This window comes from Nanorana parkeri, unplaced genomic scaffold (genome assembly GCF_000935625.1).
Source record: "Nanorana parkeri isolate BGI_ZX_2015 unplaced genomic scaffold, ASM93562v1 scaffold614, whole genome shotgun sequence".
Lineage (NCBI taxonomy): Eukaryota > Metazoa > Chordata > Amphibia > Anura > Dicroglossidae > Nanorana > Nanorana parkeri.
This window is the reverse complement of record NW_017306882.1, coordinates 132,834-160,253: the sequence shown is the minus strand read 5'-3', so window position 1 is coordinate 160,253 and position 27,420 is coordinate 132,834. Positions and strand designations below refer to the sequence as shown.

The 27,420-nt window shown below is 38.9% G+C and overlaps 1 protein-coding gene across 1 annotated transcript in view; it reads right to left on the bottom strand.

Moving 5' to 3' along the window:
• Positions 1-27,420, bottom strand: part of LOC108792214 (bifunctional heparan sulfate N-deacetylase/N-sulfotransferase 3-like) — a 223,105-nt gene that overhangs the window by 151,321 nt on the left and 44,364 nt on the right. The window contains exon 2 of the mRNA XM_018562936.1: positions 2,362-3,475. Coding sequence (XP_018418438.1) covers positions 2,362-3,342 — 981 coding nt within the window. The 5' untranslated portion in view covers positions 3,343-3,475. The remainder of the gene's footprint in view (positions 1-2,361; positions 3,476-27,420) is intronic.

Below are 27,420 nucleotides of genomic sequence, written 5' to 3'. Positions count from 1 at the left end.
TATATATATATATATATATATAGTATTCCCATATGTATTCTCTGTGGCTTTTGCTATAATTATTGTTTTTTTTCATCTTTCTTTAAGGGTTGCTAAGGACTGTTAAGCTTTTATCACCGTTTCTTGTGTTACGCATTGATTATAAAGCTTAGCCTAGAGCAGTTACATTAGCTATGCCCTTTTTTAACTTATTCTACAGTGCATCCATGTGAAAGGTCAAATGGTCACTGTGGGAGAACTACAGACAGGGTATCCTAATCTTTACAGCTCTTAACATTTTGTCTAAAAAAAAAACAATATTGACTCTGTAACAATGTTGCTATCACTCTGACAAATATGGATCCTTTATTTTCTGTGTTAGATGCCAATTTTATGTTGGCTTTGAATTAGTTTAGACAGCAGTCTGAAAACAGTGTAAGAAGCAAAATGAATGTTTTTCACTGCAAAGATTAACAAGAAAATAATTAGCCAGATGTGACAGCTTTTTCTCCATCTAGACTAACTTGTAACAGGTTACACAGCAGGGAAAGCCTCACCGCTGTGTAACCTGTCATGGACGGAGTGCTGCCTGTTAATTACAGCCGGTGCTGCATCCAGCTTTGCACAGCTAAGTTAGGTTACACAGCAGCGGGCTTCCCCACTGCTTGTGTAACCTAACATAGTGAGGCAAGAGCTTCAACAGCCTCTACTCTATGTTAGAGGCTTGAGCTCTGTGGATGGTTTGGGGCCAATGGCAAAGTGCCATTGGTCCAAGTTGTCAAATTAAAAAACAATAAAACATTGATCCCGATGCCTCACCAGTGACGAGCAAGTGAGGAACCTCCCTCCCTCCTCCCTCCCTCCTTCACACGTGGCTTGGTGACCGGGTTGGGGTTTTGGTGAACTAGTGGACACCAGTGAGGTAATACAGGCCACAATACTCACTCTATCCTAACCCCTCACTATGCTCCCTGCCTTCCTCAATTGAGGACTACTCAAATGTAACTAATACTAGAGCTCACTACTATATTTGTGAGTAATCCACTCTTCCTCAAATTTGTACCAACCCACAGGTGTAGGATTTCCACAGTTGAGATCCATTGGAAACATCAGAGTTGTTACATTGTTTGTTTGCTTATCTATGTTTCTCTTAAATGTATAATATTGTTGACATACTATTGGCATTTTATCATATTCTCTTTAGTTACTAAGATGTGATCATAGGCCAACCACCTAGAGTTTTTCCAATGTATGACTATTTTCAAAACCATAACATTTCTTCTTTATAATAAATATGACTCTGTACTTTGAACTTCAGTTGCTAGTCTTATAACGTGTGCTTATGTATCACTATAATATTCTGCCCAAAGAAACAGTGTGTATGTTCAATAGCTGAATTATGAATCTTCCACTTTTTCTTGCTAGAATCATTATTGATTTTACTATTATTGAACACTACAATTTTATAAGTAGGCAATTGAGTAAATATTACTGTTTTTAGGCCGTAACACCTTAGACACTGCGTGCAGTAACACTAATGACTGAAGAGTGAAAAAAATCAAGAACAAGTGTCAAAGATAGCTTTACCTATTTGTTTTTCTGCCTCTAGATGAGCTATATGTTTTATGTATTAGAATAAAGGTCAAATGCAATTGCTAACATAAAGAAAGTTGGTTCACAGTACAATTATATGCCTCTAGAAATTAGAATTAAGGAAATTGGAAAGGGGGGTGGGAGAGAGATAAAATAATAATGTTTACTGTAACTTTACCCTAGGTTGGGTTAAAATGGCAACCCTAAGACTTTATTATTCGAGCAATGCCCCTGAATGTTGGATTCTACCTCTTACTACTAGTTATACTTTGCATGTGCTCTACTATAATATACAATAGATTTTTTAACACAATTATATTAATTAAAGTGACTCTGCCATTGAAATAAAAACTTTAAAATAAATCCAGCCTGTAAAGCAAATACTTACCCATCTTATGATCTTCACTCTTAAAGAGCCAAGCTTTCTGAGTAATCTTTTGGATGTGTCAGATGCCTGGTTCCCCCTGCACTCTAGTTTCATACACCAGTCCCTAAACCACTACGGGACACAATATTGAAGTAGGGGCTGATTGAACCACAGCATTGTGCACAACAATTTTGGAAGTATTGATTGCAGAAAATACTTTAGCCGCTGTAATTTATCAAGACAGTGATTATCAATGGTGTGAGTGTTGGAAGAGGTATTACATCGCTTCTTTACAGGCTGGGCTTATTCAAATTTTACTCAATTGACAGAGGCTTTTTAAAATATTTTAAAAATATGTTTTCAATTAAAGACACTTTGTTTAAAAGAATATTTCAGAAATGCTGGCATAGATAAAGACTTACCTTGACATCATTAATTTTCATTCTGGTTCCTTCTTTACCCACAAAAATGTCATCAATGTCCACAAGAATGTATCTATCCAATGACAAGGTAAACTTCTTTTCAGAAAGAAAAGATATAGCATCTACAAAAATGAGTTTGTGTAGCCAAAAGTTCAAATTATTGCCAAAGAACATCCTTTGAATGCCATCATGAAGCCCCAAATCATGAATGACTGTGGCAAATAAGGACATTTTAGACAACTGAGGTGGGTCACCAACAGGCATTTTAATTTTTGTAAAAACTATGGGTTGAAAAAATGAGTGGTTAACCTCAAACACTGTCCAATCATTTTCAAGCATAGGCCCTCTAAGTGTTTTTGAAGATTTTGTTATATGAAGTAAGGGTGTGGTAGGATTAATACAAAAATTCTTGACAGCCATGTTGCTGTGGATCATAAATGGGAAGCCCTTTAAGTGAAATAATTGAATGTTGCTCTCCGTGCCTTTGAGGAATCCAATGATACTGACACCATATTGAAGGCAGTACTTGTCCAGAAGTTCCTTGTTCCATGTGTCCATGTTAATATATTTCATAAAGTTTTCATATATAATAAGTGCATATTTTCCAATGTGATTATCTGTTAGTGGTAGCAGGTCTCCTTTTCCAGGAGCTATTTCTGCATGGAGTTTAAACCTGCTGGATTCTAGAATTCCAATAATGTCCTGACCAAGTTGGGAATACTGACTCTCTATAAAAACCAAGATAACAGACTCAGTTGATAAAGAAACTGATGGCTTTCCACTTCTGTGTTCCAAAAAGTTATAAGGTAAAGATTCGATATCTCCACATGCAATTTCCATTGATACTTCAGATATTTCATTGTCTTGTTTATAGCCAGTATACAGGTAATATGCAGAAATGGCAATGCTTACCATGCAAAAAGTGGCAAGCAGGAGAATTGTTCTTTGAAAATGTCTGTGAAATTTCATGATATAACTCATGCTGAGCTAATTGTTGTACAGAAGTGTCAGTGAACAAATAGGACTTATTATTTCACTCCAGTCCAGCCAGATGATTTATGTAACCATTGCAGCACATCTGTCGCTTTCCAAAACACTTCAGAGAATTTGAAAACTAGAAGAAAGAGGAAAAAAATATTTTTATTTACATCGTGTTTCTTTTTATATGCTGCTTGTGACATAATTCATTTTGGAAAACAGCTGTCAGCCTGTAAATTTATGAAACACGTATGCTAGGGCACATGACAGAAACACTAAACTCTGAAAAGTGTATAATTAAAAGCATATGCAAGCTACTTACAGTCATAAATAGTTATATTGCATGTCATATAGCAGCTGAAAAGTCCCCATTAAAGAGGTTCTCTGCTTTCAGTTTGTCAGTGGCAAACATTTCTCAGATGACAGTCAAGAAGTAAGTACAGCCATAGCAGACTAGGGGAACCAGTACTGGCTGGCCACATAATCATGTATCCCTACAGGAATAACATTTGGCAGATAATTTAGACAACATGTATATTAACGTATGCACTGTTCAGGAATGTCTATTGTGGGACAAAATAGGATTTTTGTACTTACTGTAAAAAACATTTTTTGGAGTTCACTGGGGGACAGTGGAATTCAGAGACTGTTTGGTTTTCATTATATGTTTTGCCTGAGGAAGGGACTTTGTTTTTCCGAAACATCGCTCTGATGATGTGACACCTGTGAAGTCAATAAACATTGACTTTTCTACATGCTGGAGTGCTTGTGACCTTTTTTTGTATTTTTTTGTACTTATTTTGCAGAGGCATCCGTGGTCATTTCAGCACCCGCCCTATAATTAGGGTTTTCTATCCGGTCAGGAGTGTGATGGGTGTGTATGTTTTTTGTTGGGTTATACTGTCACCTACAAGAGGATTTGGACACTTGCAAACAAAACAATTGTGCCCAGCCCAGTAAAACCCCTGCAACTCCCAGCATGTCTCAGCTTTGTGGAAAAGCAGTACCAAGAGCATGCTCAAAAACACAGATGGGTGGGACATGTGTCCCTCAATGAACTCCAAGAAATGGACTTTATGATAAGTACAAAAATACAATTTTCTTTCTCGTTTATTGAGGGACAAAGGAATTCTGAGACTGTTGTGATGTGCAAAAGCAGTCCAACTAAGGAGTGGGCAACAGCAGAAAAACACTAACATGTCCATGTACGACAGCTAATTCGCCTACAGCGGAAGGTTGTCCAGAACTACTCCCCAGTCTGACAAATTGGCATCTGTCATGAGGATCTTCCTTCAAATTGGAAGGAAGAACTTCCCTAGTTCCAGAGCAGGATTCCAGGGCCACCAGGTGAGGAAAAACCTGTTTAGTGTCGGGCACATTGGTATGTGCCAGGACTAGACCAACTTGTCTCACAATGACAGAGTGTTATGTTGTAGCGGTATGGAGTGGAATTGGGCAAATAACATTGCCTCGAATGAGGCTACCATCAGCTCCAGAACCCTCATCCAAAAGTGAAGAGTTTGGTGACTCCTGCACCAAGTCAGAGTCTAAGAGCATAGATTTAAATGTTTTTCCTGGTAAAGACAATTCTGTTTGAGCTGTATTTAGGATGAGGCCTAGATGTTCCAAATGATGTGTCAGTTCCAGAGATTACTTATGAAGGTTTAGAACAAGCTGAAGGTTCACAAAGTCTGGATGATTTGTTGAATAAGGTTGGAGTAGGACCTCTGGAACGACTTCGCCACAAGTACTGTGGCAGTGACACCCTGCTTCAGAAGATCCACAAGGCTTGCATGGAGATCTGCTAAACTGTGGTGATACAGCAGATTGAAGGTCATGAACTGAGAAGGGGGATTAGAGCAGAATTCTATCTTGTAGCCCCTGGAAACTACCTCCCTTGCCCAAGTACAGTATTTTAGATGCTGGCTGTCCAAAGTCCACAAAGGCTTACAGACTACCTCCTAATGCTGAGGAAGATTTATCTGTTGGTTTGGTGGACGTGAAAGTCCAGGGCTTGATCTGGATCCACATTGGGGGGCAGTCTATTTTTTTTAACAAAGTCCTCTGTAGACTGATAGAGGGCTGCCACCTGTTTGAGATGATTAACCTCCCTGGCGGTAATCCCGAGTCTGGCTCGGGTTGAATTTTGTAATGATAGGAGCGGTAAGCCCGAGCCAGACTCGGGGCTGCAGAGAAAAGTGACTCACCTTGTCCCTGCGATCCCGCGGCATCCTCTGCTGTACGCGGCCCGAAAATGAAACTGAAAGCCCGAATCTGACTTTTAGTTTCGTTTTTTAATTACAGGCCTACAACAGATAACACCAAATTTCCATGCAAAACAATGTACCGCTTTTGGTACAAAATTCCTGACATAATCATACCGCCAGGGAGGTTAAACAGCTTGTCAGGATTCTTTCAGTATCCATAAAAGACGGCTGGAAACAGTGGGTGCACTGCGAAGGCCTTTGCCATTTTGGGGACCCTAAAAGAGCCTAGATGAGGGACAGCACGGGTAGAAACTTCAGGTTGATCCTTGAGTTTTAAAGTAATGACAACCATGTCAATAACAGCAAAGATGGACTCTTTAAGTCTGGCAGTAATAGCAAAAGTCTGCTAATTCTCAGGTGTAGCATGGTCTGTTAAGGACTTTAAAGACTCAACATTGTACAGATTCTTGGCAGCTGTATTCTCAGAGGCTGCTAATACCACAGGCAGATTGGATAAGGATTCTGCTGCAAAAGGGGTGGAAGCACACTTATGGTCCCCATGTATCTAAGAACTGACATGTTGAACCGCAAGTAGAGGCAATGTAGCTTAGAGTACAAGGCTAGGCCTTGAATACGTATGAACCGGCTGCTGGCAGCAGAAGCTATTTAGGTGACTGGAGTTGATCAAATCACTGTAGACAAGCAGCAGAGATTAAATGCAGATAGGGAGATTAAATAAAGAAAAGATATAAAATGAAGAGGGTGTGCACATGTGATACTTCACCCAGATGTTAGTGCTAGAGCTTACTGTATTAGTACAGTAATTAAGTAATCTCTGAAGGAGGGGGTTTAACCCTTGAAATGTATTAGCTCTGTCTAACATCACATGCTGGAGGGTCTCTTCATCTTCTCTGTTCTGTACATGGGTTATTTATTACAGGATTGTTTGCTGATGTTATGTGGACTGAACATGTGAGTAGAATGGACATCTGATTTATACATTCTGTTTTAGTAAATGGTACCACACAGGGATAAGGTGCTGTTTCTTTTATCTTTTTTCATTTACCGGAGGATTTCCCTATCCGTGTCTGATCAGCTGCCCTTCATGATGTAAACACATGCTAATGAAGATACCATTCAGCATCTCTGGTGGCCATAATCACTGCTGATGTTGTGGTTAGAGGCTACACAGAGCAGAGAAAAGACTTCCATCCTCCTGGACACTGCAAACAACTAAAGCATGCTGGGAATAGGAGGGGTTATATTGGGCTGCCCCTCATATGAACAAGAAAAACACTGGATCCTTATTTAAAATAAACATCTGAGAATCTGGAGACCTTATAATGATTTGTTTTGCAGCTTCATCCTTTAGAGGTATGTTCTGCTTAGTTTGTTTTAAAGAAACCAAACTCTTTATAGCATTTATGATTTTGTGAGAAGCCCAAAATAACACAAAACAAGAACAAACAACTTCACTGTTTTTAGTCTAAGTTTGATGTTATCTGATTCTTCATGTTAATTAGTGTCTCTCTGTACTCCTTCCCAAAACAGTTAGATCCTGTTGCAAGCACTTTTGTGTTACCCATCAGAGTAATGTTATGCTGCTTTTCACAGTTGTTCGAATGTATTTTCCTCTGCATTTTCTAAGGAACACCTCTACCCTGTTCAGGAGTGTTCCTAGCCATAATGTCTCCTAAGACACTACTCAAAGTCTCTGGTGATAAGCTTCGCTCTTAAAGAGAAGCTTGTAAGCATTTCAACTTTTAGTATTAGGGAACACATCCCCACCCCTTACACACACAGACACACACACACCAAAGCAGATTGTTGGGGGTATATCCTGACTTCCTGAGAAGTGAGAAGTTAGAGCTTCTGAACTTGCTGTCAATAACTTGCTTTCACAGTGTATACCATACCCTTAATTTCTTGTATGGGAGTCACAAGGACAAGAAGCAAGAAATAAATCTTAAAAATTAAGGGGTCTATTCACAAAGCTGCCGCAGGATCTAGCTGTAGCTTTGGCTGATCCATCAGCTAGCTTTGGCCCCATTTCCCCTTTGGTTCGGTAGAATCGAAGGGCTGCTCTACGGGCTATACACTATAGCCCGTACAGCTCCTGAAGTTGGCCGAGCGGCTCAGTTGAGCAGAATGCATATGCCTCGGCTCGACTGACCGGCCGACAGCCTGCTACTGTCAGCTGGGCGGAGCCAGCCGTCATCTCACGGCTGGCTAAGGCCACTTGCAAAGACAGATCAGCGTCCCTGGTTAACAGTCAACCAGGGACGCTGATCTGTCATTATTATTCACACGGCTGGCCTCGGCAGTTTTGTGAATAACCCCATAAGTCAAAGACAGAACTAAAAACCTCACATCAATTTTAGGTTTAAGTTTTCCTAACCCTATGGAAAAAAGACAAAGAATTATGGAGTTAAAGATAAATAAAGAAAAACAGTCAATTCAGGTATGTGTTCATTCAAAAATTATGAGTTGTATTTTAAAAAGTAACTAGTGTAAACCTGAACTTAACTTGGTATCATCCTCATGACTGAAGCTCAGAATGGAAGAGGAAGAAGCAGCAAAAGGAGCCAATCAGCTGTACTGCAGTTCTCATGTGCTAGCAAGAGACATGCTGATAGCAGGAAAGAGTGAAATTAGAATGAGCTAGAGTATATAGATGATTCATTTAAAGTGGACTATTTGGATAGTTTTGCTATTTCCTGTACAATATATATTTGGTGGTTTTATCCATACTCTTTATGTTTAAGAATATATTGTATATGTAGTTTTAAATACTAAAAATGTTTTTTCTTTATGGCATCTGCATTTATCAATGTAACAGGAATCTATTGTATCTAAAATTCATAGTAATCAACAATTATTTATGAATCAGAAACATACTGAAAGGACTATACTTACACATTTAAAAAAATGATGAAAATTAAATTTTGAGACAAAATCTAAGTTGTGCTTGACAGTTATATATTTTGAGAAGTATCAGGTAGAAAACATTTCTCCTTTTGGATTAAGGCTACGTTCACATCTAAGTGTCAGGCATTTTTGTCAAGCATTTTTGAGCGTTTTACACACATTGACGCGCGTTTGTCAAACCTTTTTAAGCTTTTTTTAAAGTGTTTTTACATGTATTTTCAGCTTGGAGTTTGTGAGACATCCAATGAAATGCAGTTTCAGCCATGACATCAATTCCTGTTCCTGTTTCGTGGTTTGAGGTGTGGTCATTTGTGCTGTATTGTGAAGATGTCTTCTATGTCCTGCTTCATGGTGTCTGCAGCTACCGCAGTGCTGCTCGTTGAAGAGGAGAGATGCGAAGGTACGGGGTCCATTCTGTTATTGCCAACCAAGAACAGTGAGGCCAGTTCTGAGCCATGTACGCAGAACTCCACGTGCAAAGGAGAAATCTTGTCAACTCTATTGAGTTCAACCTATAGAGATGTCAATTTCTTCATTTATTCCCTGGGAGGAAGAGCCTATAGAAACTGAAACAGGCGAAGGCAGATGGTAGAATGATAATGGTATAACAATGATGAGGGAGGGTGGGGTTGGCATTGGTATTGGAGTGTATGCATGGATGATAGTGGAACAAGAGGTGAGCTAGTATATAGTCCTGCAGGTGGTAGTACTGTTGGTATGATAGGTGCAGTAGTGGAATCTGAGCTAGTCAGAGGAATAAAGAAGGAGCTGTAGTTCAGAATCCCAGCTCTCATTTGCACTTGGTAGCAGTGTGGAACCCCCTTCACCAGGCCTTCCAGGCTCTTCAGGAATCATATTTCCTGTAAATCTTAATTTTGTTTTGGGTTAGATAGGGCACAATATCCACAAGTCTGTCCAACCTCTGGCCATTTCCCTTGCTTCTCTTGGCCCTTCTCCAAGTTCAGCTGCGAACAGGCCCTGGGTATGATGTCTCTGTGGCCAGTGCCTCCTTTCATGTTGGGGAGAATACTTGAGGAGGTGCTTGGGTTGGCCTTGGGTTCTTGGGTGGGTGGCTCCTCCTATCCTCCTCAGACTGCTCCTCTTCTGCTGCAGCTTCCCAACTACATTCAGTGCTGAAAATAATAACATACATATTACATAATGTGTCATTCACATTTGCGAACAGGGCTGAGCTGTAAATTGCAAAGGCAAGAAGCAGATATTTCTTGTGGTTGCAATGACAGCTGTGTGCAGATAGCTCACTCCAATCATCCCATGTAAAAGACTGCGATTACAGTTGTTCATGCCTCTTTAGATCTATTTGACATGCATCAATTTGCAATGATTTTTAGGAGAGACATGATCGTCCATAAAAACATGGTCTGTCTAAGTCCATTTAAGATCCTGTGTTCCTAAACGCAGTGCATGTCTGAACACATTCAAACAGGTGGGAAAAGCTGCTGCCACTGTTATCAGCTGTTCGCATACACCAGTCATTATGCACAGGAGAAATCTCTGGTTCTTGCCACCTGAGTTCACAGATCAGCCCCACTGGCAACTGTGCATGGAAAATGATCACAGATGCTAACTTCCTCATTTCAAGAACGGGGCGCAGAAACTCAATCTCTTTGGCATGAATATACCCAATGCCTCTGCTCCACTATGGTGCTTTCACGCTTGCCTTCTGTGCCGGGTATTGGCATCCTTCAGACTCTTGCATTTGGTCTTGATTGTCCAGACTGCAAAATAAAGAACAGAATAATCATATATTTTTCTTTCTTCCAATAGGTACCTAGCAACCAGACAATCGTTGGCCAGTCTGCACTTCACATTTATGATTGAGAAATCCACAGCTAGCTACATTATACGAGACACATGATCTGTCATTTGGGATGTGCTGAACGATGTGGTGATGGCCAAACCCACCATGGAAGAGTGGTTGAAAACTGCCCATTTTTTCTGGGATTCTGTAATTTCCCTAATTTTATGGGGCAGTAGATGGCAAACACATTCCTATAATCAAGCCGATAGCCAGCAGAAGTAAATATTTTAACTAGGGATGCACCGATACTTGTTTTTCGGTATCAAGTACCAATATTTATCTTTCGGTACTCTCTGATACCGAGTACCACTACCAGTACTTCCACTAGCATGGAAGCAGCTTCCAGGCACTCAGGAAGCCTGGCAGTGTGTCATTACCAGCTAGGCTTCTTGATTGCCCGGGGAAACCAGCTCCATGCTGTTTGGCTGGCTTCATGCTGACATTGGCTTCCCAGCCAATCAGCATGAAGCCGGCTTCCCGGTCTATTAGGAAACTGGGAGGCTGGTCATTACCCACTGCCCGGCTTCCTGATTGGCTGAGAAGCTGGCACCATGCTGTTTGGCTGGCTCAATGCTGATTGGCCAGGAAGCTCAACATATGCAGATTCCTTCTGACAATAGTTTCAAAGATCCTTCACACAAGGAACACGTCTGCAAAAACATGCTGCTGCAATACACAAAACTTGTAGCAGGTACATGATAGCAGGAAAGCAGGAAAAAATCAACACCATCTCACATGTACGTGTTTACCTTTGCTGTCTTTCCAGGAAGAAGAGTAGGTTTCCCATTCAGGCCACAACTTTGCTCCATCTCCTTCCCAGGCTTTATTCCTTCTCCCCCTGCTTTTGTATAGTAGGTCCTTGGGGCCGTACAGGTTGGGGTGGACACGCACTAGGCGTGTCAAGACCTCTGCATTGAATAGTGACAATGTGCTATCTTCCATTTTGTTTCCCAGGTGTTTTGCAAAGAGGAAGAGGGCTTGTGCTTGCGTGACAAACGTGCAACAAAATGTTTGTTTTGCGCATTTACAGACATTTCCATTGAAGTCTATGGGGCCAAAAGCACTGAAATCTGCACAGAAGTAGCTCATGTACTTTTTCCAGGCGATTTTACTACAGGCAACAGGGCACTCAAGTGTGCCATTGAAAACATTGAATTCCTTTGGTTAAGCATTGTAGTTCTTAGCTCTTTCAGCTACAAAATACATAGGTATGAACAGGGTCTTAGACTACAAATCTTTCCACAAATTAATGAGGGCTGCAGAGGTCGCAGCTGGGACCTAGCTCTGGCGCTCCAGCACTGTCCTGAAATCATTAGTTTAAGATCTAGAGTGAACATTCGCAACAGTTGGACAAATTAAACAATTGGATTGAGAAATGTAATAAAACTTTAGCTGAGAAAAAAAGAAAACAAAATTGAATAGGGCAATGTTTTTCTTATTCTTAAGGTAATGACTATAAATGGCAAAAGATGGAATTACCAAAAAGAAATAGATATAGAGATAAAGTTATAAACAGGAGAATAGTCACGAGTCAGGTGAAGGATTCCAATCACAAACATCAGAATCTGATTTTGCAGAAAATCAATCAAGCACCTAAATGACAGACACTCACAACAACAGTGTGCTTTCACTGTTCAGAGAGTAATACAGTAAACTATAGCAGCTCACTGTATCAATTCTTCCCCGTGATCAGGAAGTGAGTGCCAGGGGGAAAGAGAACTGCAGCAGAGAGCGGCACAGGGCTGCCCAACCTGCAACATTCCTGCAATAAATCTCAATGTGCGATCTCAATGTGAAATCTCAATGCGATTTGGTGCATATCTTTTACAATATGTTGATGATTTGGCACATGTTGAGTGTGCATCACATGTGTGCAAAAAACAATAGCTTTCAGGCTCATCATGTTTTGTATAATATACATATTCTGAGATTTTTGTGTAATTTTTTTTAAAGATGTTTTGAGACGTGAATGTTTTTAATTTATATACTTTTTTCTAATATATGAATATTTTCCATTGTAAAGTGTTTGATGAGATGGTCCAAAGTTGCCTATCGCTCTGTTCTACTTATATTTGACATGGTATATGCTGTATATCTTTTAGATGGGTTAATGCAGTGTTTATTTATATACTTTATTTATATGATAAGTTATGTCTTTAGTAATCTTAAATTGTAAATTGTTGGTGGGTTCTGTTTCTGTGTACCCCAGCACCTGGTTTATCATGAGGGTTACACTGCTTACTGAGCTCTTCTTGTTCCAGCTTGTGCGATGCTCATGAGGATCTGTGGAATTCATGAATAGAATTAGGGAAGATACATGATCAGTAGATCCCACCCAGTTTTTTATTTTAACTAGGTTTCACCCCTTTGATGATGCCATTATGGAGAAAGGTATCAGAGATGTGCTGGTAGTTGGACCATTGTGTCCGCATGGTCTGTTCTCTCCTGTTGGAAGTACCATAATTTCTATATCTAGACCTGAAAATTTAAAAAAAATCTCTATGGAACAGAGAATACTGTGTACTGTATAAGTGTAACAATTGTCATCCAAACTGTATTAGACTAAACTCTATTTTTACTCATCTTACATTAAAACATACTAAATAAATAAAAGAATGATAAATGTTACATTTTTTTAACAGTATCAAAAACCTTCTCCAGAGTCCCCTTATTACAGAATTATACATATGTATATACCCTTTTATATTTCAAAACACTATAGTCCACTGCTTCAGGAAACATTGATATATTGATTGACAATCTGATGCAGGGGAGAAGAAGGTCTTACCATTTTCTGGCATCCCGAGCTATTCAAATGGTTGATAACTCATAAAGATCTAATTTGATTAAGGATACACCTGTACTCAATTTTATTAAGGAATGATTTCATGTCATCTTAAAAATGCTAACTGGCGTTGCATTAACATCTGGTTGTGACAGATTATGTGGATTGGAGTGACATTCACCATATTTATTCCCAGATAATTTATTGTACAAGCCATTCTGAATTGAGAAAGCTGGTTAGATGACCAGTGAAACGTTTTCAAGAAAAATACAGCAAGTTCAGTTGCCTTGACTTCTTTTTTACAGATATATTTTTATTAATATTATTTGACTGTGGCACCTTTCTTGTCCCTTGTTGATTCCCTCCTGGGCTTGGATGGATGGATTTTGTATGTACAAATTACATAAAATGTTTTAAGCTTGTAACATATGTAAGTATGTTGAGGGATTTGTAGGTTCCCAGGGACACATAATAATACTATATTTGTCATGTCAAATGTGACACCTTTGTGAACTTTTCACATTTCATTTTTAAGTACGGTATAGAGCTTTGCATGTGCTGCTCTAGCTATAATGGCACTTGTAACTATGATGGTGATACCCTTGTAATGTTTTCTGATTTCATAGATAAAGAAAACATTAGGGTGTTAAAACAACTGATTTTTTTTACAAATAGAAAAAAAAATGACAAAATGTTAACAATTACATAGAAAAATGTACATTAGCTATCCTAGTAGAAACTGGTAAATCTAAACCCTGTATGATTCATTAATCTTGGGGAAAAAAGCAAATTAATTTCATCTCCATAGAGACACAATAAATAACTAAAATGTGGAATTTGACCTTTTATTATGCACACCATTAGATAGATTAGCATGTGGCTTATTTAAAGAACTGTGAATAGTTCCTCTATTTGTATATAACACAAATATAACAAGTAAGCCTTCTAAAGGCAGTCAAAATTAAATGTATTTGTTATTGTATATTTAGCCAATCAGCTATACCTGTGGTGATAAAATCAAGAGCATATTGACCATTTTGACAAGAGGTACATCTAATCTGGTGAGTTAACTAAACCCCGAAAGAGCACAGAAGAAGGGATTGGTTTAGAACATTCAGGAGCATTTATTTTGGGACTTTTTGGGTATTATATATATGACATTTTTTCCCACTATTGGCACCTTGGAGGATTTGTTTGGGAGTTATTTTCCATTGGATATGATTTATGCAATTTGTTTTGTATTATTTTGATGATTTTATGTATTTATTTACATGTACAGCATTTCTATTGTATACATTTTTTTTTTCATCACAATATAAAATTATATACTGTACTAGCCCAAAATCAATGACCTGACTTATCTTCTTGATATTGTTGGACAGAATTCGTCATTGTAAATGTTGTACTTTCTGTCTAGTTTCCTAAATGGACACAGGTGAAGGTGATATTCCTTTTGTAGCTCCTGATACACTCCAGGATGAAAGCCGTTACTATAGTGTCACAAACTCACTGACAAAATTCTACATTTATTTATTTTACATTATGATAAAAACACCAAAGGCTGCCATGAATTTGAAGGACTCATGTACATGGGAGGCTAAACCCATGCAAAGTAAATTGGAGAGTATTTTACCTGTCAGAAAGGCGCTGCATACAGCCTTCCATAGTGGTCAATGGCTGTACACAGATGTACACTGGTATACACCGGACTTGCATAAAACAATCTCGTGCATAACGGCACAAAACCCCAAAAGCAGACAGTCTGACAAGAGGTAGAGGTCAAACCATATTCATTATGAATAGATGTTAACATAATCAGTTGCTCCTCTACAAATTCCTGTGGCCAGACAGCAGCTGCAAAGCTGGAGCACTGTGCTGTGTGTGAGTCTTACTGCAGCAGTCCGATATGGTCCCACTAGCATAAGGCGTGAGCTTTGCTGACTGGAGAACTCTAGCTCTGACAGCAGAAGGGCTTTCTACACCACTGCAGAAAGACTCTCAACTCTGCACTTGCTGCCCATGCACAGGAAATTGTATTGCAGCCACAGATTATTAACATCTAAAAGAAGTAATCCTGTAGAGTCTAATTACTTTCAGAACCCTGACTTACAAAATCTATTTTTCTAAGCCCCTATTCACACCTTTGTGTTCCCTGAATGTGCATGTAATGTGGAAAAAAAAACATGCTCTTTGATGCAAGATAGCTTTAAAGGTCAAGTCTGGGTGGACAGAACAATACTTTTATGCACTGGATTCCTGGCAAGGAATGTTAATATATAAATAATGTGTACATAAAAGTGATATAAATGTGAGAGTAATCATATGGCAACCAGATCTGTATGATAAATTGAAGATTTAAAAGAATTTACTGATTTAGTGTTTCATACATTACCATGGTCCAATTATATTGATGGCAAGCAGTAGCAATAGTTCCCCATTATAGAAAGTTTAGCTGCTGATGTATCCATGGAAACAGCATAGAAGCATATTCTGTATGGGTAAATGCTATTTTGTTTTTTTCTGATCACTCATACCTCATATTTATATTTGTAGGCAAAGACTCCATTGAGAAATGCTACTATATATTAGTTTTATCAAAAAGTGAGCCTCAGTTATATAAATACAGAATCCACAGTTTCAGCTCCTAAACATAAACACCGTTACCCCAAAAAGAAATGTTTGGAGTATGTGCCAGGATCTAGCGGTACGCATAAATACAATGAACATCCACTCATCTACAGTATTGTTTATAGGTACTACTTCCCACCTGTATTTGAAAGATATGTTGAGGCTGAACAAGATCTGTGATCTGGGGTACTTTGTAACTATATTACTTTATAATTAAAAACACAAGTCAAAAATAAAATAGAAGCAGCCTAAAGAGACACAATATACTTACCTCTTGTTGGCAAAGATGGATTAAGGAAAAATGGGGTCCTAGGCATCCTCTTTTATACATTCAATGCACATTGCTAAATATTGCAATAGGCACTGAGAAGTCACACCATATAGTCACCCCTTTTTAAGCCAATCCACCCTTTTGAAGTGGTAGGCAACGTTGATCAGTTGTGCTATCCTCCTGCTTTGCTGCAGGATCATGGATATTTTAGGTACTGTATGTCCACTGGACAGCCATCTGTGGATTATTATTGCTGGATCATCTGAGGCTACATATGCACATGTAGTTATTTCACTGCCACCCAACAACCCCCTTTCAAAAATAAAATGGAATAATGCAACTTAACTGTTTACAGGCTTAGTAGATCAAGCTGCAATTTACACACAGGTGGATGACACATCTCCAGTGACTCCTTACAAGTGGCTCCCTATCATGCAGCTCAAGCCACAGTATAGTTCACTTAAGGTTAAATGCTTTGTATTAGATTATAGTCAAAATAAAGCTACGAACTTAAGGCAACCTGAAACTGAGATACATACTTACCATATTTGTATGAAAGTTGTATTTGTGGTTACTGTAACTAACTCTTCCATTGTCATAATGTGCTTAACATCTACTTTTTTTCTAGCAAGGCTACTCAAACAGATTTCCAGCATCTAGGTATCATCTGGTGGAAGTTAAAAAAATGATGAAGCATGCTGGTTAATGTGAGCGATGAATCCTGTAATCATGTATTAAAACTTTAAAACTGATGTATTCTGCTCATCTCTTCAAGGATGTCAAATGTATTGTCCCAAAAAGGACAGATTGGAGGATAATGTCACCATGTGTGCAGATGAGAACATTTATTCTCTTGACACCTCTAGCATACATCTGAAGGATGAGGAATATGTGATGAAGGACTGTCATGAATTTATGCCAGGTGAAGATAACTTTGTAGTTATTCTTTATTGTTTTCCATGATGGTATGGAAATGCAAATAGTTCTGATGTGAACTTCTTGCTCAATGCTGTTTTCCAAGACTTTAGAAAAGTGTTCCCTCTTAACAGTCTCCTCCAGGAATAGCCCATTCAGTAAGGCAGAAAAAGTGCAATGACTATGCTTATAGTTCAGTAAGCTATAGCAACTGCTAGGAATTTAACTTATTATTGGATGAAAACAAACTGAAAAAAGGCTATGGGTTTTTGAATGTTTATATATTCTCAAAGTGAAGCTGTGCCCAGACCACATACCAAAGTATTCATATTCTGTGCAAGCTGTACAAAAACTATAGGCTATAGACACAGCACATTATGGCAGACTTGAATGCCAAAGTGATCCCCTCCCGTGTTGCACTTCTCCCATACCAGTGCTTCTATCTTCATCCTAGTCTTCTTCCAGGTTCTAAATTATTTGGCCACTTGATTGGCAGGGCCCCAATACTTCATCACTGCATGCTGATATTGTTCATTGAGCTGCGTATGCTTGGCTCAGTGTACAGAAAAAAAATACTGCTGTCTGGCAGCTAGAAGCTTTTATGACAGACAATACTTACATTCTCTTCTGTCAAAGAAAGCCTGCCAGTCAACAATTGTTTTTGTTTACTTCACTTCCACTTTACTTCACAGTATGCGCAGCTAAAGTAGTGTGGGCTTCAAAGCTCATTCAATGCTTGTTAAGAACTTACAAAGACTTTAAAGGAGAACTATGGGGTCAGTGTTTTTCCCCATAGTTCTCCTTAGGGTAACGGGAAGACACAAACTAGCGTCCTCCCGTTACGCGGTATACTGAGACGCCGCAGCCGGAGCGGATCCCAACGTAGATGGCGGGATCTGCCCAGCTGTGTGAGTGACAGCTGGCTCTGCCTATCTAGAGGCAGAGCCAGCAGGACCCGCCCCCTCACCCGTCCGTTCTGCCAGTCAGCGCTGGCAGATCGGATAGGGATTGGTTTAGAACATTCAGGAGCATTTATTTTGGGACTTTTTGGGTATTATATATATGACATTTTTTCCCACTATTGGCACCTTGGAGGATTTGTTTGGGAGTTATTTTCCATTGGATATGATTTATGCAATTTGTTTTGTATTATTTTGATGATTTTATGTATTTATTTACATGTACAGCATTTCTATTGTATACATTTTTTTTTTCATCACAATATAAAATTATATACTGTACTAGCCCAAAATCAATGACCTGACTTATCTTCTTGATATTGTTGGACAGAATTCGTCATTGTAAATGTTGTACTTTCTGTCTAGTTTCCTAAATGGACACAGGTGAAGGTGATATTCCTTTTGTAGCTCCTGATACACTCCAGGATGAAAGCCGTTACTATAGTGTCACAAACTCACTGACAAAATTCTACATTTATTTATTTTACATTATGATAAAAACACCAAAGGCTGCCATGAATTTGAAGGACTCATGTACATGGGAGGCTAAACCCATGCAAAGTAAATTGGAGAGTATTTTACCTGTCAGAAAGGCGCTGCATACAGCCTTCCATAGTGGTCAATGGCTGTACACAGATGTACACTGGTATACACCGGACTTGCATAAAACAATCTCGTGCATAACGGCACAAAACCCCAAAAGCAGACAGTCTGACAAGAGGTAGAGGTCAAACCATATTCATTATGAATAGATGTTAACATAATCAGTTGCTCCTCTACAAATTCCTGTGGCCAGACAGCAGCTGCAAAGCTGGAGCACTGTGCTGTGTGTGAGTCTTACTGCAGCAGTCCGATATGGTCCCACTAGCATAAGGCGTGAGCTTTGCTGACTGGAGAACTCTAGCTCTGACAGCAGAAGGGCTTTCTACACCACTGCAGAAAGACTCTCAACTCTGCACTTGCTGCCCATGCACAGGAAATTGTATTGCAGCCACAGATTATTAACATCTAAAAGAAGTAATCCTGTAGAGTCTAATTACTTTCAGAACCCTGACTTACAAAATCTATTTTTCTAAGCCCCTATTCACACCTTTGTGTTCCCTGAATGTGCATGTAATGTGGAAAAAAAAACATGCTCTTTGATGCAAGATAGCTTTAAAGGTCAAGTCTGGGTGGACAGAACAATACTTTTATGCACTGGATTCCTGGCAAGGAATGTTAATATATAAATAATGTGTACATAAAAGTGATATAAATGTGAGAGTAATCATATGGCAACCAGATCTGTATGATAAATTGAAGATTTAAAAGAATTTACTGATTTAGTGTTTCATACATTACCATGGTCCAATTATATTGATGGCAAGCAGTAGCAATAGTTCCCCATTATAGAAAGTTTAGCTGCTGATGTATCCATGGAAACAGCATAGAAGCATATTCTGTATGGGTAAATGCTATTTTGTTTTTTTCTGATCACTCATACCTCATATTTATATTTGTAGGCAAAGACTCCATTGAGAAATGCTACTATATATTAGTTTTATCAAAAAGTGAGCCTCAGTTATATAAATACAGAATCCACAGTTTCAGCTCCTAAACATAAACACCGTTACCCCAAAAAGAAATGTTTGGAGTATGTGCCAGGATCTAGCGGTACGCATAAATACAATGAACATCCACTCATCTACAGTATTGTTTATAGGTACTACTTCCCACCTGTATTTGAAAGATATGTTGAGGCTGAACAAGATCTGTGATCTGGGGTACTTTGTAACTATATTACTTTATAATTAAAAACACAAGTCAAAAATAAAATAGAAGCAGCCTAAAGAGACACAATATACTTACCTCTTGTTGGCAAAGATGGATTAAGGAAAAATGGGGTCCTAGGCATCCTCTTTTATACATTCAATGCACATTGCTAAATATTGCAATAGGCACTGAGAAGTCACACCATATAGTCACCCCTTTTTAAGCCAATCCACCCTTTTGAAGTGGTAGGCAACGTTGATCAGTTGTGCTATCCTCCTGCTTTGCTGCAGGATCATGGATATTTTAGGTACTGTATGTCCACTGGACAGCCATCTGTGGATTATTATTGCTGGATCATCTGAGGCTACATATGCACATGTAGTTATTTCACTGCCACCCAACAACCCCCTTTCAAAAATAAAATGGAATAATGCAACTTAACTGTTTACAGGCTTAGTAGATCAAGCTGCAATTTACACACAGGTGGATGACACATCTCCAGTGACTCCTTACAAGTGGCTCCCTATCATGCAGCTCAAGCCACAGTATAGTTCACTTAAGGTTAAATGCTTTGTATTAGATTATAGTCAAAATAAAGCTACGAACTTAAGGCAACCTGAAACTGAGATACATACTTACCATATTTGTATGAAAGTTGTATTTGTGGTTACTGTAACTAACTCTTCCATTGTCATAATGTGCTTAACATCTACTTTTTTTCTAGCAAGGCTACTCAAACAGATTTCCAGCATCTAGGTATCATCTGGTGGAAGTTAAAAAAATGATGAAGCATGCTGGTTAATGTGAGCGATGAATCCTGTAATCATGTATTAAAACTTTAAAACTGATGTATTCTGCTCATCTCTTCAAGGATGTCAAATGTATTGTCCCAAAAAGGACAGATTGGAGGATAATGTCACCATGTGTGCAGATGAGAACATTTATTCTCTTGACACCTCTAGCATACATCTGAAGGATGAGGAATATGTGATGAAGGACTGTCATGAATTTATGCCAGGTGAAGATAACTTTGTAGTTATTCTTTATTGTTTTCCATGATGGTATGGAAATGCAAATAGTTCTGATGTGAACTTCTTGCTCAATGCTGTTTTCCAAGACTTTAGAAAAGTGTTCCCTCTTAACAGTCTCCTCCAGGAATAGCCCATTCAGTAAGGCAGAAAAAGTGCAATGACTATGCTTATAGTTCAGTAAGCTATAGCAACTGCTAGGAATTTAACTTATTATTGGATGAAAACAAACTGAAAAAAGGCTATGGGTTTTTGAATGTTTATATATTCTCAAAGTGAAGCTGTGCCCAGACCACATACCAAAGTATTCATATTCTGTGCAAGCTGTACAAAAACTATAGGCTATAGACACAGCACATTATGGCAGACTTGAATGCCAAAGTGATCCCCTCCCGTGTTGCACTTCTCCCATACCAGTGCTTCTATCTTCATCCTAGTCTTCTTCCAGGTTCTAAATTATTTGGCCACTTGATTGGCAGGGCCCCAATACTTCATCACTGCATGCTGATATTGTTCATTGAGCTGCGTATGCTTGGCTCAGTGTACAGAAAAAAAATACTGCTGTCTGGCAGCTAGAAGCTTTTATGACAGACAATACTTACATTCTCTTCTGTCAAAGAAAGCCTGCCAGTCAACAATTGTTTTTGTTTACTTCACTTCCACTTTACTTCACAGTATGCGCAGCTAAAGTAGTGTGGGCTTCAAAGCTCATTCAATGCTTGTTAAGAACTTACAAAGACTTTAAAGGAGAACTATGGGGTCAGTGTTTTTCCCCATAGTTCTCCTTAGGGTAACGGGAAGACACAAACTAGCGTCCTCCCGTTACGCGGTATACTGAGACGCCGCAGCCGGAGCGGATCCCAACGTAGATGGCGGGATCTGCCCAGCTGTGTGAGTGACAGCTGGCTCTGCCTATCTAGAGGCAGAGCCAGCAGGACCCGCCCCCTCACCCGTCCGTTCTGCCAGTCAGCGCTGGCAGATCGGAGCGGGGATAGGGGAATCCAGCCCCTCCCCCTGTCACGGCAGAGAGCCGTGACAGGATCGAGAGTCGAGCGAACCTGGTATGTGTTCGCTCACCTCCTGATCTACTGAGCCGACCTGTGACAGTCTCATTGTCACAGGTCGGCAAGAACTATGAGGTGAGTGGAAATCACTCATCTCATAGTTCTCCTTTAATGATCATAATCTTGGCACAGGAGTACAGTACTTTAACAAGCAGCAAATGAGCTTTAAAACAAGCCCTTACGGATCTATGTAGCTGTAGGCACTATGGAGTGATCAATCCTCAAATTTTACAGCATAAACACATTCACTTTCATTTCAGAAGCTTAGGTGATTCTGCTTCCCCCTCCCAGCAGTTGGCAGCATGCCATTTTCAGAAGTAAATAAACACCAGGTGCACTAGAAAGAGCAGGAGAGCAGAGTGCCATGATCTTATGTAAAGGCCTTCACTGCACCTCTTGTGAACTTCGAGGACTTGTTTAAACCACTTCAAATGAGCTGCATAGATCAACGCAGACTCAACACCAGAGCACATAGAAAACAATTGATTTCTATGTACGCTGTTCACACCACGACACTTCCTTCAGGTGGATTGCAGTATGCTGCCTAAAAATGCAGACACGCTGCATTTTTTTGGAATGTACCGCACCTCACCTCATGTCACCATTGGTCACCACATCGCAGCTCTGCTATGTGGCTCAGAAATGGATGAAATGTAATTGTGCGGCATTTCAATAAAGTAAAAAAAAGTAAACAGTGCCTTGCATTGTAACACCTCAAGGCACCACACTTTTGCTACACAAGGGGTACCCATTTTTGCATGTGGGCTGAACAGTCCCTAAGGATAAATGTATCCACAGTGGGTATAACTGCAGAGTTCAGGGATTGTTTTTTATGATCGTGTATTGCTTGTTAAGAATGTCTGTGTGCCAATAGTAACTCTATTTACTAATAATGAACTAATAGTAAACTCTGTTTTAAGGATCTATGGATATGTGAGCCATTTGAATATTTTTTTAGCAGCCAAGCACATTTGGCTACCATGTATTAGAGGAGAGCTACAGAAAATATATAAGGAATAAACAGTGGGTGGTATGCGAAACTCGTGCTTGTTTAATTCAATACGCGGGGGCTTCCTCTTTGCCTTTATTTCTTTTTTTTGTGGAGACTTACATGTTAAAATACACATATTTATCTAAACCTAAATGTCATTACCGCAAACAGCTCTCCAAAGTTTTTTTGGGGTTGCAAATAAATTGAAATCGGGCTCTGCTCATTATGTGATTTCCTGGAACTAACAGCATTGTTATAGACTAAGAATGTGAAAAAATACTGTATGTCTCTGGTATATAGCTGATCCTGTATTTAAAGAGCTCATCTAGTGCATTAAATCAGGCTACATGACTGATAATTAACTTGCAGAGTGTTGAAATGTTAAAAGCCCCATAAGAAGAATACTACCCATTTAAGAAATGTATAATTCAGCAGGCTCTATATTTAGTGCTACACCATTACTTCTGAGGGGAAAAAATGCTGCCCAGTGTGTCCTACCATAAAAATCAAATCTGCTTCCAAAGCAAAACTGCTAATTGAGTACATGAGCTCCTCATATTCATTATTCAGTAACATGAAAGATAAAGCTAGTTTACAGTACCAATAAATATATCTGAAATGAAATGTGTATTTTGCTACAAGGTGCAATATAAACTGCTTTGCAATAATATGTTTCTAATGGCTCCCAGATGTTATGTGTGTTACAGGAAATGTATAGTCTGTTTTAAGTAGGTTTTATTTACCTTTAAATAGATAGCTTGGGAGCCTATTATAGGGATAGTGCTTGGTTGTATTGCACATTTGCTTTATACATGTTTAGGGTTTAACACTGTAATGTGACGACTTTGTACAGTAACTGTAAAAGAAAGAAAAGACTAACTCAGCAAATTGACTTAGGTATCTTAACATGAGCACAAATTGCCAAGCCATCCTTTAAACAACAGCCAATAAAGTTAAGTGACATGAATTATTTTTTATAACATCACTATTCTGAGAAATTCACAGTTCACTAAATATGCCCAGTAATGAGTTAATGGTCACTGAATTTCAATTGCATAGGGATGTTAATTATAAGTATTAGTGATTAAAGGCTCTCTGTGTGTGTAGGTAATTTTGCCCACTGTGAATGCTTCCAGTGCTAGCATGCCATAATTACCCCTTTATGGTGTTGCTTAAGTGCACTCTGGGGGCCAACATTTCTGTCATTAGCACTTGCTTATTTTAATCATTTCTGTGCAGAGAGCAAGGGTGAAAGAGTTTACCCAGTTCTCAGGTTTACTGTGTCATAGGCAATAATCGAGAAATGGAGTTGTATAGAGACTGTTTTCTTCACAATGTGACTAATCCCTTAATTTAGTAAATAAGGTCTAACTGTGTTCACCTGGAATAGTCAATTATGTGCAAGAGAAAAACATGATTATTGCTTGCTCGTGATTGCATAATTGAGTGAAGTATCACCTTATTTATCAAGCCACTAGCCCTGTAGTTTATAAACCCAATGAATAGGTAAAAGTAGGCACTCTCCTTCCTTCTGGAGGGTGGCTACTTTTGTTCCCCATGGTTCTTGTGTGTTTTGTAAAGTTGCCACCACTCCATGCTCACCCCTGTAATGTACTACAATCTCAGTATAAACTAGTAAACTAAACATGAGATTGTAGTCCATCACAGGAGTGAACTTGGAGTGATGGCTACTTTACAATACACACAATGACCACGGGGAACACCATTACCACCCTCCAGAAGGAAGGACAGTGCCAGCATGAATTCAGAGATGATTTGAGGATCTACAAACGAGTGATGTACACATAATGTATATTTCTGTTAAAAGGTCAGGTACTTGAATGCATTTTTAAGATTTAACTCCTGAGTGTGGTGTCACTTTAAGTAAATACATATATACTTGCACATTTTGCTTATGCATTATAAGATTCAAAATATTTTATTGTAACCACATTAATCAATGTAGTCATGAAAGGTATGGGTAAATCTTGTATTAGCTTTTTAAATGTTATCATAGTTTTGTGTACAGTTTACATATGAATTGCAGTTTAGTACAGTTTTAATACAGCTAAATATTGTTTTACAGTGTGAAATCTTTTCCTAATGCTTTTTGACTGATCATTATTTCAGATATAAACTGCTTGTGGGGAAAAGTGTCATGAAATCAATAATAATCCGAATTTGGAAAATGTATTATTCAGTAATTCAACAATGATCTATAACTGCCGCTGGAACTGGAAAAATTAACTGAAAACTAAAGTAATTGCAAATATGTCAAATTTGCTAATTTGCTATTCACTATTCATACTCATGCCAAAAAAAATTGTTTTAGTTAGGAATACAGGCTATGAATTTTAGTAATGCATAGTAAAATTCCCTAATTGCATTAGCAGCAGACAGTAGTATAACTCATGATGTGCCGAGTTACTAGTGTTTGCAAAGTGTTTCTGATCAGCTGCATTAATGTTATGATCAAATTTGGTCAGGCAGATGTTCTGTATCTTTCCCCTGCCAGAAAACCTGGTGCTACAGGAACTATATAGAGACATAGATGTGGCAAGAAATGTTACTGTGCTGCAATTGTATAGACCAGGAAAGAAACAAAGCTATATGTGACATGGAGAACTCAAACACTTTCTGATGAATATGTAGTTTAGTGACAGGGATGCTGCTCTAGTTCCTTTACTTGCTGCAGATGTGGGTGTTAGATATGGTAACAGAGAGGCTGATTTACTAAAGAAGATTCACTTTCATAATCCAATCATGTGAAAAGCCAGTGCTTGGTTTCTTATTTATTTAATTTGCATATAATTGGATAATTGAAGGGGGGCACCAATGTTTTGGGAGAGCAGTGGCAATCCCTTTAGTAAATAACTCTGTCTTTCAACACTTTAATGCCACTTAGCTGGGACAGTTCTCCTGCTCTTTGTGGGGGAGGAGATCTGGCACTGCAGAAGCAATAAGGTAATCTGTAATTTGACTGATCTGCAGTATGGAGTAGCAAGACAGCACATTCTCCACTGGTTTCACTGTCATAGGGGGTTTTCCAGGTCCAAAACCAATTCAGCTAGTGAAAGCAAGTGCACACTTTGTGTGGCCACTATTCAGGTGGTATCCTTAGATGACTTCAATGGTACCGCCTAATCAGAGGACAGGGCCTCTCCTGGCCATGCAGTACCTTAATGTAGCAAAGATAGCCAAGATCCCTTTAGATTCATAGTTACAACATTTTTAGAACAGCAAGCAAAACTAAACATAGGACCAGCCTTTAAAAAAAAATATTTTTCCAATACTGATTTTGAGAAAAAATGAAGAAAAATGGAAAGATAAATAAGGAAGAGTAGGACATTTGTGAAGAACATTTGGCCATGCACTTTGTTTATGTGTGCTTGTTCTGTTATCCATCTGTTTATGGTGCCATGTGCACAGGAACTCCATTACTGCATAAAGGAGAAAGTGTTCTCTCACTCCAAGTTTCTGTGCAACAAATAAAAGATGGAGATAAAGATATCCATATACACAAACTATTACAATTCTTAAAGCTACCTATTTCTTTTTTGTAGCAGGCTGTATGAGGGTTAAACCATCATCTAAATAGCAATCATCAAAAACTATCATGACAACAAAGTGAAGAAAACCAATAATAGAAAACAAAACAATATATTAGTTTTACTAGGAGAAAGAAGATGCCACAAAAAAAATGCATTTTAATACACCCCAGTTAAGTTCTCAGTGCTGGGAGATTTTTATCTAACAGTCCTTACTACACTGCAGCTAAACACTCCAGTCACAGCACTCAGTGGTGGGAACAGACTGCTGCTAGCCACCTCAGGTACTGTAAAAGAGATCAGGAATGCTGTATGTGGTTCCAGATTATATGATCTCAATGGTTCACTAATCACAGTGGTCAATTCGAAACGGGGAAACTATGCCAATTAAGTTATTTAAAAATTTGAGGTTTTTGCCTTTCTACTTTGAAAATTGAGCAATTCATTATCAGTCTAAAACAGCTGTGGACAACTGAGACTAATATTAAGGCCTGGCTGCAAGGTGAGATGTGGATCTAGGATCTGGGCCTTTATCCCACCCAAAGCTCTATAAAGCCTCCAGGCTCCAGGACCCAGAACAGAGCTTATTAGGATTCTAAAAAAAAAAAAATTCCTTTCTTCTAATTAGCCATAAACCCTGGAGCCCATCACCATGAGTATGTGAGAAACCTAGGTGACACATGCACATCATCCACAACTCTGCAAGCTAGTGCCCCACAACAGGTGATGGGTGTAAGCAACTGTAGGGATGTAGTGCTTTACCTAAATTATTTTTGTTCTTTTTTTGATCTGTCAGTGTTGATTTAGTCGGCTTAACTGTGTGCTGGCTTGTGCCCTTTAAGTATGCAGTGATTGTTCTCAGTCACCTGCTGTGTTGAGTGCTCTCCAGTAGAGTGTGCTAGAGATAACACTCCATATTAAGGATGTTTAATACCTGGCCAATCAGCAGGTCTGGGGAGCATGCTGTGCATGCTAGGAGAGTTATTGAATATCTGTGCCACTTCCTTCCTCCCTCCATCCTCCTTCCTTATTCTTCATGCACGTGCAGATTAAATACCATAAAATCTATTTAAAGTGACTGGCATTTCATGTACATTTCAGGTCCTTTCCGTACCACTCTATGATCCGCTCCTTTCCCTTTTCGCTAACAACGGCAGGCACAGCCCAGTAGATGATAGTTAGA